General features: G+C 38.5%; 1 protein-coding gene across 3 annotated transcripts in view; it reads right to left on the bottom strand.

Moving 5' to 3' along the window:
- The window catches only part of ZSWIM6 (zinc finger SWIM-type containing 6), a 164,475-nt gene that overhangs the window by 34,201 nt on the left and 112,938 nt on the right, over positions 1-17,336 (bottom strand). For 2 of the 3 annotated variants that reach the window (XM_073344030.2, XM_073344032.2), the window contains exon 5: positions 1,021-1,200. The exons of the other annotated variant lie outside the window; for it this stretch is intronic. In XM_073344030.2, the coding sequence (XP_073200131.1) occupies positions 1,021-1,200 (180 nt within the window). The remainder of the gene's footprint in view (positions 1-1,020; positions 1,201-17,336) is intronic. 3 annotated transcript variants of the gene reach the window in all.

The following is a 17,336-nucleotide window of genomic DNA, read 5'->3' as shown; positions in this document are numbered from 1 at the left end:
ATGAAATTTTACAATTCCCTTCACAGGTATCTTTCAAGAGACTGCAAATGACCCAAGGGAGACACCTCACCAGTCCAAGCTTTTATCTTTTTCTTCCGCAGGCATTAAATTTTCCTTCATTTTATATAAATTTGAAATCAATATGTGTTCCAAATATTGTAGACATGGGGCTTCCCAGATGCATGTTTCTGTATTGCAATATTATATTCTTATATAAATAGAGCTCTTACTTGTATAAATGGAGGACATTTCCCCCACCCTGGTCCTTAGCAAAGCAGCATCCTTTGCCCAAGAAGGGCCGGATGGGACTTTCTTCAAAGTTGAACATCTCTCCTAGATTAGCCATAGAGACTACTGCAGAGCAACAAGACACCTCCCCTCTCCAAGAAGACAGTGTCCTGCCTGCAGCAGTCCCAGCCCCATGAATAGAACCTGGGATCTTGTGTCAGTGCAGAGTGTTAACCACAGGGCTGATCCCACAAATAGATGCTTCATTTTAACACATCTAATTTCATTTAGTTGCAGTAGCATCTCTTTAAATAGCTATGAAAGCTTCACAACTGAAGAAAACCACATATAGAAAAGCTCAGAAAAGCACGTCTGCAGTGATACCAGCTTAAAGAGCAAGCCAAACCAAACCCAAACCAAAAATGTTTATATGATATACTTTATATTTCAGTTAATTTCATGACTTGTACTTAGATACATGCAGCATAGATAAAACTAACATTTTTATAAAACAAACAAAGGGGTTGGGAACATTTAGGGATGACTCGGTCTTGAAATATTTTATTTCGTAAATACATTTAAACACACACCAACACACACACACACACACACACCCCTTGCTAACCTACCGTTATAAAACTGTATTCGTCCTCCCTTTACTTGTCCATACCAACTCCCACTCCCAAGAGCGAGAAAGTTACTTGTCCCAGGAAAGAAAGTAGAATTTTGTAGGGATACATTAATATACAGGTTATAGTATAGGTTACAATTAGTGCATCTGTTCAGACTCACCTTGGTTAGCATTTGCACCCTGAGGCAAAGCATTGGTTAAATTGGGCAGCTCGTTTCCATGGTTTCCATCTTCCCAGGGACAAACATCCACACTGTTCCATTTTTTCAGCTGTTTTAGCCAACTGGCCTTCTGCTCCAACTTGCAGTGGGGATTTAAGACTATACACATCCACAGAGCACCTGATTTAAAAAAATTGCTCAATTAACTTTTCTATTAAAAGAGCAACAGCCAATGACTAATTTTAAAAAACTATGGAGTTTTACCAGATGGTATTTTTATACTATAATGTTATTTCTCCTGCAAAGCCACATTGTTAGCCTCCAAGTATGGTTGAATACTAGCAGACCATGAGTTCCTGACTCAGCATCATGGGGTTAATGTGGTCTTTTTCAACCATCCCAAATAACTTAATTAGAACACACAATCTTTCTATTGAAATTGAAGATATAAAAAGATAAAGTGAGACTTCATATGAAGCACTACAAAATCCAAAGCCTCCACTCTATAGTTTGTCAGAAAGAAATATCAGTTTAAAGTGAAAAGAGAGAATTCACACTCATGTTACAAAACTCAACCACTCATCCTTTTGTTTTAATTCTGACAGAGGAAGCAAGTGCATCAGTTTAAACAACGCAAAAAAATGTAGAAGAATTACATAGCAAATATAGTTCTATTTATTTCCCAGTTTTACATTACAGTAAAATATTTTGAAATCAAATTAAATATATTAAACACAAGTATACATACACTGTACATATATACCTCCGCATCCTCAGAACTTATCAAAACCTATCCAAAGAACTGTAATTCACACTCAAAATCATTTTCAAATCACATTTGGATTTGAGAGATTTAATATTTAATCAAAATTGCAGCACTTTATAATACACTAATTTTTACCATTATTTCAGTAATTATCCTATTTCCATCATAATCCATCACGACCATAAGACAGTTCGTTTATAAGCCAACTCCCCCAAGATGGATAAGTAAAAATGGTAAAAACTGTATGACTCTTTCATAAGCCGACCCTATATTTCAGGGGTTGGCAAACTTCGGCTCCCGGCCAGTCAGGGTAAGCTGCAGGCGGGTCGGGACGTTTTGTTTACCTGAAGCATCTGCAGACACAGAGCCCCTCAGCTCCCAGTGGCCGCGGTTTGCCGTTTCCAGCCAATGGGAGCTGCGGGAAGTGGCGCAACTTCCCGCAGCTCCCATTGGCTGGGAACAGCAAAACGCGGCTACAGGGAACTGAGGGCTCCATGCCTGCAGATGCTCCAGGTACACAAAACAACAATGTATTAGATATTCAATTCAAATCATCAAATTTTGGTGTAGACCCGTTTATAAGCTGACCCCTGCTCTTTGATGCGTCACTTTTTTACCAAAAATATTCGGCTTATGAACGAGTATATATGGTAGGTTAAACTGTAAAATCAGTTTTACATTCCCTCTTTACACAACTCAGAGAAAGCTAATTTGGGCTGACATTTCACACATACAGTCAGTTCAGAATCTGACTCCCTGACACTGTGTAACAGAGCATCCACAAATACTTCAGGGTCTGTAGCAACAATTTTCAAATGAAAACATTTTTCTCTGAATCAGCTGTCTCTTTACCAATGTGAACTTTGACAGCAGCATGAAGACGTGCTATTTAGTAAAACTTCATTTGTTCATTAAGGATGTACTTTACACACTATAGAAGATTTGCAGAAGTGCCTAAAAACTGCATTACAGATGTCCAAAAAAAGAATAAAGATGCAGCTGGCTCACCTAAGATAGTTAAACTCTAGTAGCCAAATAATAGCTTGCTAACTAACAAAGTAAAAGGTATACCTGGAACACAGGCCATCATAAAATATTGATTCCTAGAAGTAACTTAGCATGCTAGTATGCCACACACCATGGTATGGGAGCATATTCTTAAGTACCACTTCATGATGAGCCAGTGGAAACTGAGGGCTTGATCCTGTAAGGTTAAAAGTCCTCAGATGCTGGTGTGGAAATGGGGGCAGGGAAGTGAACCAAAAAAAAAAAAAAAATCTGTGAGACACCACAAAATAAGACAGGGTGCACCAAAGGATAGAAGATGTCACTAGAATAGTGTAGGCGATTATTTGGAACGGTTAAACACACTAAAGGAATATGTTTTAGAAGATGAAACTTGCAGAAATGTATAAAAGAAAAACATACTGAATCTGGAAGTCAAGAACTCTTTCCCCTATAGCCCTTTTTAATCAACTCTTACACTTCCTTTAGACACTCTGTGCAGTGGTTTAAACATATTGCAACCCTCGTAAATCAAGTAAAATTGAAGAATTTCACTGATTATTTCTACCATTAAGCACCAGTCTGCTCAGCACTGGCCCAAAACATACAATGAAGATGGTCCTTGCAATCTCCAAAATAAAAGAGGAAACAGTGAGGAATGGCTAACTTTGATTTATTAATTATTTCCTTCAGTAGCACTGAAGAGTATGACAATGTAACCCTCTGTATTAAAAAGAGACTAATACAACTTAACACATTGTAACTGGATTTCCAATGATTCTAGAAGAGCAGCTAAATAAACCAAGGTCAAGCACAAAATTTTAACTGAAATTTGATGACTATTTTAAATTATTCAGCAAGGCACCATATACAGCACTGATATTTACAGAATGTCCCACTACAAAACTGATTTATGGTATGCAGGAATGCATAAAGCAATCAAAACCAGTCAATGTAAAGCAGAGAAATGTCAAAAAAGTTAGTGAAGGCCTACTGTGGATATACTACACTTAATTGGGGGGGGGAGGGCAGAATATCAAAATATTTAATTTTAAGCATCTACTTTAATTTCAAGAGGGCAACTGTGTTGTGAGTTTAATTATATCAGTAGCTGTATTCTCAGAAAGCCAAGCTATTTGGTGTAAGTTAAACACAAGGATTAATTCTTATATTAAGCCCTTTATACAGTAATCCATGTGTCAATCAAATTACGTAATATAACCTCTATTTGGTGTAAGTCCCATGTATGGAACTCCCCCATGTGCCACTTAAAATGTTAACTCCCACTGACATCAAAGAGATGTGTGTGTTTGTAAAGTCTGCAGGATTGGGCCTTCACACTACTTTCAAGGTTAACTGATGCCCTTCTGGAGGAGTGGGAGAAGGAATTCCCCATTTGGCAGAGTTGAGCATACAGAGCCTGAGGTTCCACGCCCACAGTACTATAAAGGGTAGCATTTTGGGGGAGGAAGTATAATACCAGGGACCCCATTCCTCACCCCAGCAATTTTTTTTTTTTTTTTTTTAAGTGCATGCATGGTGTGTGTGGGGGGGATGGAGGGAAATGTGCATGGGTTGGGCAGAGTTTCTACCTCCCTGTTTCTTGGGGGCAGCTGCTCCATGCTGGGTATTTGAAATTCACTGCTTCCTGTCCTTTAACACTCTACTGCAGCAAGCTTCTAAGAAGGGAGATGTTTGGTCGTGCCCACTATTCACCCACCAGCCCAATGGAAGAAGCCGTGAAGCCATTCTTCCTATTTCACAGCAGCAGCTGGTCTACCTCTTGCTGCTGCAGCAGACAAGCTCTAGGGGGCATCCTCTTAGATATCAAAGCAAAGCAAAGGGCTTATTCTGGTTTTGAATAAGGGGGTTCTTGGAAGCTCCCAGCTACCTTCTGCCTAATGGCTCCCATATGGGGCAATTACTGGCCATAACCACTGCTTATTACAGGTAAGGATCAAGTAAAAATTAAAGAACTACCTTTTGTGTGGAAACTTATCTTATCCCATCCCAGACTCAGGAAAAACCTAACTTTTAATTAAGAGAATTTCAGCGGACTTCTCAAACTTGAAGATTGCTGTACACTAAAGAATCTGTACTAAAAAGAGCACTCCTGTACTCCAAAAAGGATATTCCCAATATGAAGAGAAGTTCACTAGCTTGACATAATGAAATCCAGCGACCAACATGACTCTCAACATAAACAACTGCCCCAATAAAGACCAAAAAAACCTCTGGTCAGAATATATAGTATTAGAAATGGGCACAACTGAACACTCAAAACAGCTGCCATATTTTTCACCCAAAACTTTGGAGGCATTTTGATCCAGGCTAGAGTCCCCCTTGCACAGGCCCAAGCAGACACCCCAAATCCATACACTATTGAACAAAAAGTAAAGTTTGGATTCAGATTTGGACTGCGTCCCACCTCTTTCCAATATGAAAATCCTCAAAGTGCAAAGGCAAAATATCAGAAACCAATATGCAGATTTCATCTTTCCCCTGAAGATAATTGGATGATAAGTCATGCTGTGACTGCAATTTGATATTAATTTCACAAGGGAACAAATACTAAAACTGTCACATCTCAGTGAGGAATTGTCTATTCTGGTTCCACAATAATCCTCTTGACCTGAATAAAGCTAGCTTTGCCTCAATAGACCTTTGGTTCAAACAGCATATATCTTCAGAGATGTACCGCTGCCATTTGTCTCCAGTACATCTCATCCCACAGAAAAATATATTTTATCACTGTTCTCCATAGTGTGTGGTTTCCCCATACATACAACCAAAGATTAGCATAGTTATATTCTCTCAATAGACACCCTGCCCCAGAACCAAGGCTGTAGAAAGGGACAGTGTGTGCTGACAGTATGCTGTCAGTATGCTGACTCAGGATTTAAACAAAGTAGAATATAGCATTATTAAAGTGCTCAGTTACTGTAACAGTAGGTGCTGTAATAATTACACACTTACAGTATGCATGTATTCATAAACCATAAAAAAAAGAACAAGGCATGTATATAGACTCTCCTGAGAGATTAAGTATTACACAGTTCCCATAAATCCCATTACATTTCACCCCTTCCCCAACAATTGGAAAAACCGCACCTAATTTTACTATGTGGAAACAAGATGAGAAATTGAAGATTCAGCCTCCAATTCAAGACTGATAATAGTCAAAAGAAATCTGATTTCTCTAAAAAAATATGATGCTGCCCTGTCAATGATGGTATATAGCTAAGCTTGTGTCAGCATTTTCACAATAACCATTTTCAGTGGTTTATAACACTGCCGTAATAGGTTGCTAGAGGCTGAAACTTGGTATAAGGCCTTAGCCTGCTGGAATTTTATATTAAAATATTTAAACCAATTCTCTCATTTGCAAAATTAAAATATACATTGTATCTGCATACAAGTTGCTGTTTAAAAGTTAAAAGTTTTTATGCTAGCATAACTCAAACTTACATTTAAGAACCAAATTCAAAAGCAGTCAACTCAGTTAGATTAGATGAGAGTACCCATATTTCGTGTTTTCACTGTTCATCACCTGGATCAGTTTTCTTTGGTTAAGAGTTGCTATTACACAGCGGGATGTCAGCCACATTGCATCACCATTTGTTGCATACACGTCATCATACCTCATTTGGTCCTATGTGATTCTATTGTGGAAGTATTGTTTTAGAACATTTAGGTGTTTTTTTAATATATATGTCATGTGGATGTTTAGAAAACTGAACTCATTAGCCTTTTTATATGTTAAAAGCTTTAGTGTCAAAAGTGGCTGTTAAGATTGTGAAACATCTAAACATTTTTCCTATCTAAATGACTATACAGCATTATATAAAATTTATAATCCAAGCTTCTATATAAACACATAATACCTGCATTGGAACAGCAACCAGGCAGTTAGCAAAATAATAGAAATCAGTCTAGTGTATACTACTCCCCCATCCTCAAGGGCAAATCCCGCACAGTAACTGGTAAAACCACCTCCTTCCTACATGCAATAAGAGGTCTCCATTAGAACAAAAAGTATTCAGAAGCCCCACTGGAGAATGATCCAATTAAACAGTTGTTTTTATAGAATAGTGAAGACAGAATAAGCACTTCAATACAATACTCTCCATCATAAGAACCCTAAGGAGAAGTACTCGCCGTATACAGTCAGAGCTGAGTAGCAATTTTATTCATAAAAACAATTCCTTAATGCACTCTGGTTTTTCTACAGAGCCTTCAGAAAGAACCTGCAATGGGTGTTGTGTTTCTTGGAGAACAGAATGTTTCATTTTTCTCTAATTCATTCTATTACTGAATTAAACTTTGATGTATTGGTCTTGACAAGTGCTTCATGCTGATTGTATTGTGTATGATAGTATAATCACTCCCCATGCATTTCACACTAGCTGGCTGATTAATGCAATAGATTACCTGCAGCATTGATATCTTCTGCACACTAAAATGTGTGTGTGTGTGTGTGTGTGTGTGTGTTGGGGGAGCATAGCTGTACCATAAGGGGGCAAAATGCACATATTTCTAGTTCCTTAAACTTACTTCCTTCTCTCCCAAGACTGTTATATTAAAAAAACAACATTTCCAATGTCATGGGAGCAAGTGTGCTCTAGTCAGAGAAATTGGAATCAGAGTTCTATACTCAGCTCTGTTACTCACTCACTGACCCTTGCACAAGTCACTGAACTGTTCTGTGCATATATAAAGTAGGTTTAATACTGACTTTCACTCCAGCCTCAATTTCAGTGTCCTCAAATTTTAATACATTAAGATGAAAACAAAATGCATCTCGTGATTTAACATGATTGTATCCTTTGTCTTTTTTTTTTTTTTTTTTTTTTAAAAAACATCCTTTGTTCTATCATCCCTTACCAAATTACATCTAGTTTAGTCTTTAAGCATGCAAACTACTGTGACTGCATGGTGCCCCACTGACTAAGCCAATGGGGCTCTGCACAGGTGCTGGGGTCCACTCAAGCAAAGGAGTTTTCAAGATCAGGACTACAGATTTTCATCTCCTCAGGACATAAACTAGTTACATCCATCAAATCTCAGTTAAGGGCCATACTTATGATTCCTTACAAATAATTATTCATTTTTATCATTAATACAACAAGAGGAATACTTTTATCTACAGAGCTGGAAGAAAACACCAGGTGTTTTCAAAGAAACCCACTGATTTACTTTCCTAGTATTCATGACCCCTTTTATTTCCAAACATTCAAGATAAACTTACAGCATGGCTAATACTAGAGCAAACAAATGGATATTAAAACTTTCACTAAACTGCTCATGGCTGTTTTTAAAACATATACTTCAATGATTCCCATAATAAATTTAAATAATTACTTATGGTCACTGGTAAGTTGTGAACAGAAAATGGGACTCTTGTTCTGACAAAGCATAGACTAAATATTTCTTCCGAAGAGTTTAACAGTTACAAATAAAATTTTAAGAATCACAACATAATGAATTTTAAGAACCATAACATAATCTGATACTTGCAGATCGTTTTCAAAATGAAAAAGGGCGAAATTAGTCAGATGAATTGTTCACTATGAATACATCGTCCAGCTCTAACATCCCTGTGAGGTAGTACAGTAAACAACTCAATTTTTTCTACAGCATTTCAACTTTCTTGAGATGAGAGGGACAAGGGGTTTGATCACAAGAACTGAAAGGGAGAGGTTGCTGAAATAAAGGACCGTTTTTGAAAATATATTCACATTAAAGGATAAGTACACCCAAATAAAACCATGAAGATGGATGGAAGGAGAGGACAGGAAAAACAGCATGATAACCAGCATTATGCTTACATAACTGAAACATGCCACCACAGATTCACATAGGCCTCATCCATGGCAACATGTAGAGCACAGGCATTACAGCTATAGCTATACACTGAAGTGAGAGGCAGGCTATGTCCACACTTGTCACTGTGGTGTGCAGCTACAGGCAGCAGTGAAAGGCTCTGGTAGATGGGAGACAGCAGGACACTACACTGCTCAAAATAGCAGTGTAGACATGGGAGGCACTGCTTGGGCATGTACAGAGAGCCAGGCAGGGTATGTACCCTAGGGTTCAGGTGGGAAGGGCACTCTACTCACTTAAGCAGCGCCTCAAAGTCTACCCTGCTATTTATACCCATGCTAGCTGGGTGTTCTGTGTCTGTACTCTACACTCTGCCATAAGTGTAGATATACAGTAACTCCCCACTTAATGTCCTCTCACTTAACATTGTTTCGACCTTACGTCCCTGCTCCATTACCCAACATGCTCCATTTAAAGTTGTACAATACTCCGCTATAACATCATCTGGCTACTTGCTTTGTCCACAGCTGGCAGCCCCCCCATCAGCTCCCCTACGTGCCTCCGCCAGCGCCTTCCACCTGCTGGCGGACCCTGCGGATCAGCACCTTCCCCCTACTTCTCCCCGCCTCCTGCCTGCAGCAATCAGCTGGTTTGTGGCGTTCAGGAGGCAGGGGTGAGGAGCGAGGACTCGGCACGCAGGCTCCCCCTCCCTCTCCTGCCTCCTGAACACTGCAAACCAGCTGACTGCTGAGAGCAGGAGGCAGGGGAGGGAGAAGGGAGGAGCGAGGATGTGGCTTGCAGAGTAAATGGGTGGGGGGGGAAGAGGAGGTGGGTTAAGAGGGGGCTTAGGGGAAGGGGTGGAGTGGGTGTGCCAAGGGTCGAGCCCCCCGCCCCTGGTGCTTGCACAGTAGGGGAAGCTGCCGCTGTGCAACATGCTTCTCCTAGCCTGCGGCACCTTCAGCCTCCTTGCCTGCCTCATTGTCTGCAGTGCCAGTGGGCTGTGTCTGTGTGAGGTAAGACGGGAGCACCTCCCATTGCTTCATACTCAACAATGACTGGAGTATAAAATCGTTTCTTTAAAATATATATTAATCCTTTTGTCTGGCAAAAAAAGAAAATGTCCATGGAACCTAACCCCCCCATTTACATTAATTCTTATGGGAAAATTGGATTCGCTTAACATTGTTTAGCTTAAAGTGACATTTTTCAGGAACATAACTACGTTAAGTGAGGCGTTACTGCACCTACAGATTATAAAGCCACAAGTGACCACTGTGATCATCTTGTCTGTTATGCATAAAACACAGGACCTTAAAACTTCCCTGAATTAATTTCCATTTGAACTACAGTAGAGCTTTCAGAAAAGCATCCAATACATTTAAAAATTGCCGGTGAGGGAGAATCCACCACAACCATTGGTCATTGTTCCAATGATTAATTACCCTCACTTTTAAAAATGCATACCTTATTTCCAGTCAGAATTTGTCTAGGTTAAACTTCCAGCCATTTGATCCTGTTTTACCTTTATCTGCTAAATTATCAAATTTCTGTTCCCTGTGAAGGTATTATAGACTGTATGATCAAGTCACTCCTTCACCTTCTCTTTGAGCTCCTGGAATATCGCTTTAAGGCATGTTTTCTAATCCTTTAATCATTCTCGTGGCCCTTCTCTGAGCCCTCTCAAATTTATCTACATCCTTCTTGAATTGTGTATGTGAGAACAGGGCATGGTATTCCAGTAGCTGTCATGGGATGGGATTCCAGGACCCTTCGACAAGAAGGGACCTGAATAAAATCACTGGGGCCCAATGACTTGGATCCCAGAATATTAGGAGAACTCACTGAAGATGCAACCACTCCACAGTAGGGCGACTAGATGTCCCGATGTTAGGGGCTTTGTCTTACATAGGCAATTATCTGCCCTCTCTCCCCCAAAAAAGGTCCTGATTTTTCATACTTGCTATTTGATCACCCTACTCCATAGGCATATATAATCTACTTTCTCTGGTACTTACTGGGGGTAATATCAGAAGATTAGATGTTAGCTCATGTTATTCTTATGTTTTAAAAAAAGGGAGAAGTATGCTCCATGAAATATAGGTCAGCAACTAATTTCAGTCACAAGTCAAATTCTGCACTTAATTATGGAAGCATTGGTCATGGTCTCAGAGAAGGATGAAATTAGTTTTTCACTTGAAGCAGGGATTCAACCACTTAGTTATAAAAGGAGTATTACAGCATATCCTCAAAATTACAGCGCTTACTCTGAGTACACAATGAATTTTCAGGAAAATTTACAAGTTAATCAGTTAATTCGTTTAGGAATTAAAAGTATTTTAAAATGGGTTTCTGAAGAAATTTAGCACCCATCATCTAGCTTTTTTGTTAGGTCCTAAATAATCTTAATGGAACACAAACTCTGAACTTCCCAAATTGCAAATTAATAAATAAACCATTCACAGAAATCCTGCACATTGACTACATTTCAATAATTGTTAATGGTAACAAGTGGTAGTTTTTGCTTTTTTTTTTTCATAACTGAAAGCTGCTTCTTCAGCAGGGTCTGATAAATGCTGTTCTATTACAGAAAAGTGAAAGAAACATCTCCATTTCAAAATGGCTACCATCTCCTATTGTCTTAATAGAACTGTGGCCATAAACGCCCTCAGTTAAGATGCCCTCTTTCAAGATAGTCACTGCCTTCCGTTGTTCCCAATGAAAGTGAGAGGAAACTGGTCTCTGGAAATATGGGCGACCTCCATCTTTCTCAAGGCTATCCAGGCTTCACTCCCAATGGGAGAAATGGGAGACAGCAGTCATTTTGAAAGAAGGCAGTTATTCACGGAATTCTCTGTATTAGCACATTATTTATCACCCTCTGCTGAAGAAATTTTGAGTTATGATGAACTTGAGCAAAATATTATCATTAATCTTAGAATTTTTGAGAACCATGTGCTGCACCAGACATAAGCAACAGAAAGAGGAAAAGTAGGAAGTGATGTTCCGTGAACTGTAGCAGTCAGAAGTGGAGAGAAACTTGCCAGTCCATTATGGCTACTTTGGGCTGCTCCAGAGCAGGGTAAAGCATCCACAATGTACTGGTAAATGTGTTGCTAAAAAGGTTTTAAAAAATTAGAAGTTAATATTGATATTATATTTTACTCACTTAAGATAAAACCCACACAGCAACATTTTGCGTTTTTTGTTTAGTGTTTATATATGAAATTTTTAAATTAAAGAGTCTCCTATCTGGGAATTGCCTATGTTAAACTGTTAAAAGTTAATATATATAATTAATTAAGGGCAAAAATATCACAGGGATGTTATAATTACATCCACCACCCCCTAAAATAAAAGCATTCCAAACCCAGGAAACTCAAGGTATGATTAAACTTAGAGAAATCTAAACATGCTAAGGCAAGGAAAAGTATAGCTAGGGAACCCGAACAGTCATAACTCCATCCTGTAATTACAGAAGACAAAGTGTAATGTGTCTGAAAATCAGTTTAAGCTGAAGCTTCAAACACACTTGCTAGTGCCACAAACCCTTGATTTAACAGCAGTCAGTTTGAACATAAAATATATATATGAATTGGGTAACAAACAGCAGAAGCAAAAGGTAATGACAAAGTCACAATGAAGAGAAGTTTCACACACAACTGAGATTCTGTGTAGAGCCCCTGCTGTTTAATTTCTCAAAAAAGCAGTCAGAAATAGTTTAGTACCTTAAACAGCATAAACCAATCTAAGACACATTTATATATGTTAGCATAATATTCTGTGAAATGGCTGATATAATTTAATGGACATGCATATAACATGCAGACTTATTTTTAATCCAAAAATTGCAAAACAACCAGTTTAATGGATTGAGTATAGTATAAGGCACCTGACCACCTTAGGAACGTCTGAATTTCACAGTCTACTTTCAAGTGCTTAAATTTAGTTGCCTAAATCCATACTTAGGCACCTAATTAAAAGTAGCCTTATTTTCCAAAGGCGCTGGGCACTTACAACGCTTATGGACTTCAAAGGATGTGAATGTCAACGGGAGCTTCAGATGCCTTGCACCTTTGGAAAAATAAAGTCACTTTTAATTCAGTGCCTAAATAAGGACGTAGGCAACTAAATTTAGGCACTCAGGTTTGAAAATTATGGCCTACATCTGTACATTTAAACAATACTATGAAATACATGAGGAAAACTGAATCTTTCTGCAGTGTACATGTACCTTTAAAAAAAAAGATGATAATAGTGACTATTTTAATATGCAGCTGCAGAAAAACAAAAACTGGAATGACTATTTAGCCATGGTAAATCTTGTTCATGGTAGCATTTAAGTAGTTGCTAAATTTGGGGTCAGAAAGGAATTTCTCTCGGGGCATATTGGCAGGAACCTTAGCTGTTTTTGTCTTATTCTGAAGTACTGAGCGGAGGTCATCTGTTTGAAATAGCTGGCATGCCCTGCACAATTTATTTTCTGTAATTGCAAAGTGAAGAGCCACTAAAGGCCTTCCTATCTTCTACTTCAAGATTTTTATTTAGTTTAGGTTAAAAAAATCCAACTTGATATATCCTAAATTAGAATACAAAGAATTTCTTAGAATACATGAAAGTAGTTTCAAAGACAGGAAAACGTTATTTAACACCTTGAAGCAATGGTTTCCCAGAGTAAAACAGTAATTAAATCCTAACTAATTACAACCTCTAACGATCATGTGTTTAAATTAAATTTCAGATTGGGAGGATAAATTTACTCAAAAAAAATAAGAATTTGAAAATGATCATTAAAAAGCACAAATATGTTGTAACAATTCTCCACGTGATCTGAATTTGTACAAGATTTTTAACTTCAAGTTAGCAAGTTTTCCTCATAGTTTAAAATATAAAAAATTATATATTATGCACCTCTATGGTTGCAAAAATGGACATATTTATATTAACATTCTGCTAATATTATTACAATTTAGCTTAAGTATAGCATATTAATGTTTTAAAAAAACTCAACCCATCTTGAGTATACAATAGTAGTTTCCACGAGTAAAAATTCATTTAAGGGCTAATCCATTAGGCAAGGAGACAACAAAACTCATGCCACACAAGTGATACATGTGCAGGAGCAGCCCTTCCACTAGGTACGATCAAAGAGATTTCAGAGGTGTCTCCCAGGAAGGCTTTATACTGTTGTAGGACTCAGTGACATCACAAGAGTGCTCCATATTTAGCAATATTAGTCAATGGAGAGTAGTTGAACTGGGTAGGTGAGGGTGGGGCTGATTCAACACCACCTTGAGAGCACCCCCTATTCCTGCTCAATTCCTCAATGAGAATTGAGGGCATTCAAAGAGTGCCTCAAAGATCAGAGCTAAAGTAAAAATCTCAGCATCTTAAATAAAATGAATAGCCATTGTCCTGTCTTAGAAGAGTGAGAACCTCCTTGGCAGACCCTCCTCCCTGGGGTAGGGCACATGTGGAGAGCCATCTTGCCTTTGGTTCAATCAGAAACCATTCTTTTTTAGTTTAAAGAAAATGAATTAAATATTGTTTAAAAAAAATCAAAGTGGGGGGGGAAATCTACTAGAAATGTTTGTTTTGAAACATGCGAATTGTGTGAAGTTTCTTTACTGCAAAGGGAGGCAAGTGGGTGGGAAAAGATACTGAAAATGGTAGATCAGAAAAAAAAATCTGATCCTGTAATCTACGTGTTGACAAGCTGTTGGGCTCCATCACTCCACCAAGTAGTAGATACTTGTCTTGGATTCTTCTACTTGACTGCTTTCATCAGATTAAGCATCTGGGATTTAATTTAACAGTTTCAGCTTTATTAAGCTGTCACAAGAGCGGCCCCACTTTGATAACAGTAGCTGCTCCAATTATGGCTTGGTTTAGGGTTGACAAGTATAATGATTCATTCGTGGCACATGAGAAGCAATAAAAGGTTGTTTTGCATTACAGCTTTAAAAATGTGGGCACTTTTTTCATTTAATTTGTCACTTAGCTTTTGCTAAGAGGACATTTAAATTGCAGTAAAAGGCAAATGGGGCTTTTAGTTTAAATGTAATCCCCATATTTAAATGATCTGTAATGGCGTAGTGTTCGAGTGGGAACACTATTGTCTCACAGTGGGCCCTGATGGTGACATGTGACATTTGTATTCAGGTCCTGTATTATCCATGTGGCTAAAGGGCTTCCAATTTCATTTCACAGCCAGAAGCCTGCAGAAAACACCAATTAACTTGCAGATCCCATTTGCCGACAAAACTCAGCTTCTTCTCGATGCCTGGCATCTGGCAGTGCTCAGCATTTAATTCCAAAGCAAAGCCTTGCAGCAATGTGATCCCTGGGCTGGGGCACACAGTCAAATTTCCCCCTTTTATTAAGAAAGAAAATCTTTTCACTTTCGTAGCTCAGAAGCAACTTTTATTTAATTTTTGATAGATGAATATTAGAGAATTATTACTGAAGTCAAACTGGAGGGACTTTTTAACCTACGGATAGAGATAATTTTTTCAGAGCAGAAAGAGGGTTGACTGACCTTTTACTGAAATCAGAGAACTCAGTGCAACATGCACCAGCAGACATTTACTTCAGGGGATTATAACCATCTCCATATTCCTCTATTTTATCAATGCAATTTAACGGCAGACCAAAGGGGTTCCTGTTATAATTAATAATGCAGCAATTTCTCAGTTTTGATCAATGGTAATCGAGGGTTAAACTTCCTAAAATCAGCATGTGATATTTTACTGAGGTACCATTTAAACAGCATTATTCCAGCTCAGAACTTTGAAAAAGTTATCTATCTGCTATTGTAGCAGGTGAGGTGTATTGAACATATGAGCGTAATGATTCACACAAATCACTATAGGCACTACCAATGTCTCTAGCATCAACAGAAGTAAATAACTCTAATCTTAACATGTTACATCTGTAATCTTGACAACTCTAACGGAACATATTTTAGTTACGCTGGAGACCCCCCCTTCAGGAGTTTTTTGTTTTCATCATATTCCTTTTCACTGTTTTTAAACACAGCTTGCTACTTAATTCTAGACCTTCAAACTAGAAATGACTTGTGTGACCCTTCCAGTGCATTGTATCATCTCCTTTGGATGATGCTAGCCTCATAATGGATGCCAGAATAATTAATAAAAATTGTCTTGCCTAACACCTCCAAATTTAAGACTCAATCCCGCTTCTGCTGAAGTCTAGGGGAGTTTTACTAAAGACTTCAATGGGAACAGACCCTCTGTTCCCGGTCTAACTTATTATTCCAACTACCATGCAAGCGCCCACTGCATTGCAGGAAGCATTGGTTAAGTTTTTATGAAAGGATCATTACTCAAGTGACCCAGTCACAGAATGAAGCTTATTACAAGAAGCTTAAAAACATATGCCCAAAATAAAACTGAAAAATTGTCTATATGCCTAATGGTTGGTAGGCTACAAAATTAAGTAGCCCTTTATTAAACAGAACTTACACTTTACATCTGCTAAAGTCTTTCATAACTACAATACAAAAGCATTATTTACCCCATGAAATAATCAAGAGCTTAATTAACATACAATATTTAAAAACCTACTTTACTATGATTAACACCACTGCAAGCATTTTCTTCATAGATTTAAGGGGAAAATTCTCATGTGTATATACCATTCTCAAAGCAGATCACTCTGAGCAGACAAAAGGTAAATATGCTATTTTACCCTTACATATAGCATGTCTAGAGGAAAAGCATCTGATTTTGATTCTGATTTTAGAAGGTACAATCAAATTTGTTACCCCTCAACATCTGTATGAGACCTCCCTTGCCACTGTTGCCCAAACAAATAGCTGGTCCTCCATATACCCTGCTCTTCATTCTGTGATCACTGTTTTTCCTTTGGGCTTCCTAATACCCTTGTCTTCTTCAGTGCTCATATTTCTTTCTCAGGTCTGTGTCTTTACTATGAAAGAGGTGTATTCTTAACTTGAGGCAAAACCCTTAGTGAAAACAAGGCAGTTTGTAAATTCCACATGTCAGCAGGTTAAGACTATGGGGAAGCACAGTCTGATCAATTCCAAAATTTCAGTGACCATTCTAGGCATCAGTAGGAACAGCCCTATTGACTTTGGTGACAATCAGAAAACTGGAAAAGCCTGATTTCCACACTTTACCCATTTGGTGCAACAGACAGAGGAGTACTGTGACAGCAGAAATAACTCAGCCACTCATCACTCTCTCACTCCAGGTCATCTGCGTACTTCAATACCATTGGTGGAGTCAGCAAATAAAACTGCAGGTCAGGACTGAGGTGCCTTGAAGATGAGGAAGTGCACAGGTTCAGGACCGAAGTAGAGGCGATTGCATCAGATCGGGAGCTACCATGCCTAATTAGAAGTGAGGATGGAGATTTCCACTGTGACTGCCTCTACACTGTGACTGCCTCAGACAAGATCATTTTACCTTTGACAAACTGTTATAATTCATTGACACAATGCCCCCACTTGGTGCTCTAGGCAGAGATTCTTCTACTTGCAGCACCAGATGGGCACCGTCAAGGGGTGACATGGCCAATACAGGCAGCAGAGGAAGGATTAGGGTTACTATAAGAAGAAAGTAATGACTGACTCAAGGTAGGATTACACTACAGTCACAGACTAGACACTTCCTACATTAATGGAAGCAGTTTTTCTATCTATGTAGTTAATCCATCTCTCTGAGAGGCAGTAACTAGGTTG

Source organism: Lepidochelys kempii, chromosome 5 (assembly GCF_965140285.1).
Source record: "Lepidochelys kempii isolate rLepKem1 chromosome 5, rLepKem1.hap1, whole genome shotgun sequence".
Lineage (NCBI taxonomy): Eukaryota > Metazoa > Chordata > Testudines > Cheloniidae > Lepidochelys > Lepidochelys kempii.
This window is presented reverse-complemented; position numbering and strand designations above follow the sequence as displayed.